This window comes from Merops nubicus, unplaced genomic scaffold (genome assembly GCF_000691845.1).
Source record: "Merops nubicus isolate BGI_N331 unplaced genomic scaffold, ASM69184v1 scaffold26929, whole genome shotgun sequence".
Taxonomy (NCBI): domain Eukaryota; kingdom Metazoa; phylum Chordata; class Aves; order Coraciiformes; family Meropidae; genus Merops; species Merops nubicus.
In genome coordinates, this window is record NW_008629434.1 from 591 (window position 1) to 1,356 (window position 766).

The following is a 766-nucleotide window of genomic DNA, read 5'->3' on the forward strand; positions in this document are numbered from 1 at the left end:
CACCCAAGCCAGGCTGCTGGTGGCTCCTTGGCCCCCCTGGGCACACACTGGCTCCTCTCCAGCCAGCTGTTGAAGGTTTTCTCCCCCATATTTGGCTTCCCCAGAGGTGTCCTCAGCTGGGAAGGTGGTGGTGGCCACGGTACCTGTCAGGTAGAGGTTGGGGACAGCTGTCTGTGCCCTCAGGGTGGCGATGGCCTCGGCCTGCAGGCGGGGGAGGTCGTGGTTGACTCCATAGAACTCCCCCCTGGGGCTGGCCAGGTAGTGTTGGTTGGTGAGGGGCGTCCCACCAGAGATGTACTCGATCTGGGGGGGGACAAGGGGACAACGTGGTAGTTGTGATGGTGTCTCCTGCTCCAGAAAGGTCTTTTTGGGGTGTTTCAGGCCCAGCCAGGTTTCTCAGCAGACCCTCGGGTGGTGGTTCTGGTCCTAGGGTGGTCCTGGAGGCCCACGAGGGGTCAGGAGGCATCAGGGATGGGTTGGTGCTGGACTTCAGAGACCCCAGCCCCAGCTCACGAGGGGTGGATGGGACCTGGGAGAGGAGCTGTGAACCCCAGAGGTCCTCACCCTGTCCTGGATGCGAGGGTAGAGCTTGAAGACGGTCTGCATGATGGTGTCCACAAAGGTCTTCTTCAGCTCCTCGTAATCCTCCCCCCTCTTGTGGACCTGCTTGTCCTTCCACTCCTCAAACCACTCGTATTGGGCAAAGGACACGATGGCCAGCGTGGATTTCCCTGGGGCAGGATGAGGTTGGGATGGTTGCCCACCA

General features: G+C 61.1%; 1 protein-coding gene across 1 annotated transcript; it reads right to left on the bottom strand.

The window, feature by feature from the left end:
* Positions 1-3: 3 nt before the first annotated feature.
* On the bottom strand, positions 4-729 carry LOC103779368 (putative all-trans-retinol 13,14-reductase; the record flags this gene model as incomplete). The annotated part of the gene is made up of 2 exons (XM_008946993.1): positions 4-303; positions 565-729. Coding segments are annotated over 2 exons (465 nt in total), but the record flags the coding sequence as incomplete, so codon positions are not given.
* Between the last annotated feature and the right edge of the window lie 37 nt (positions 730-766).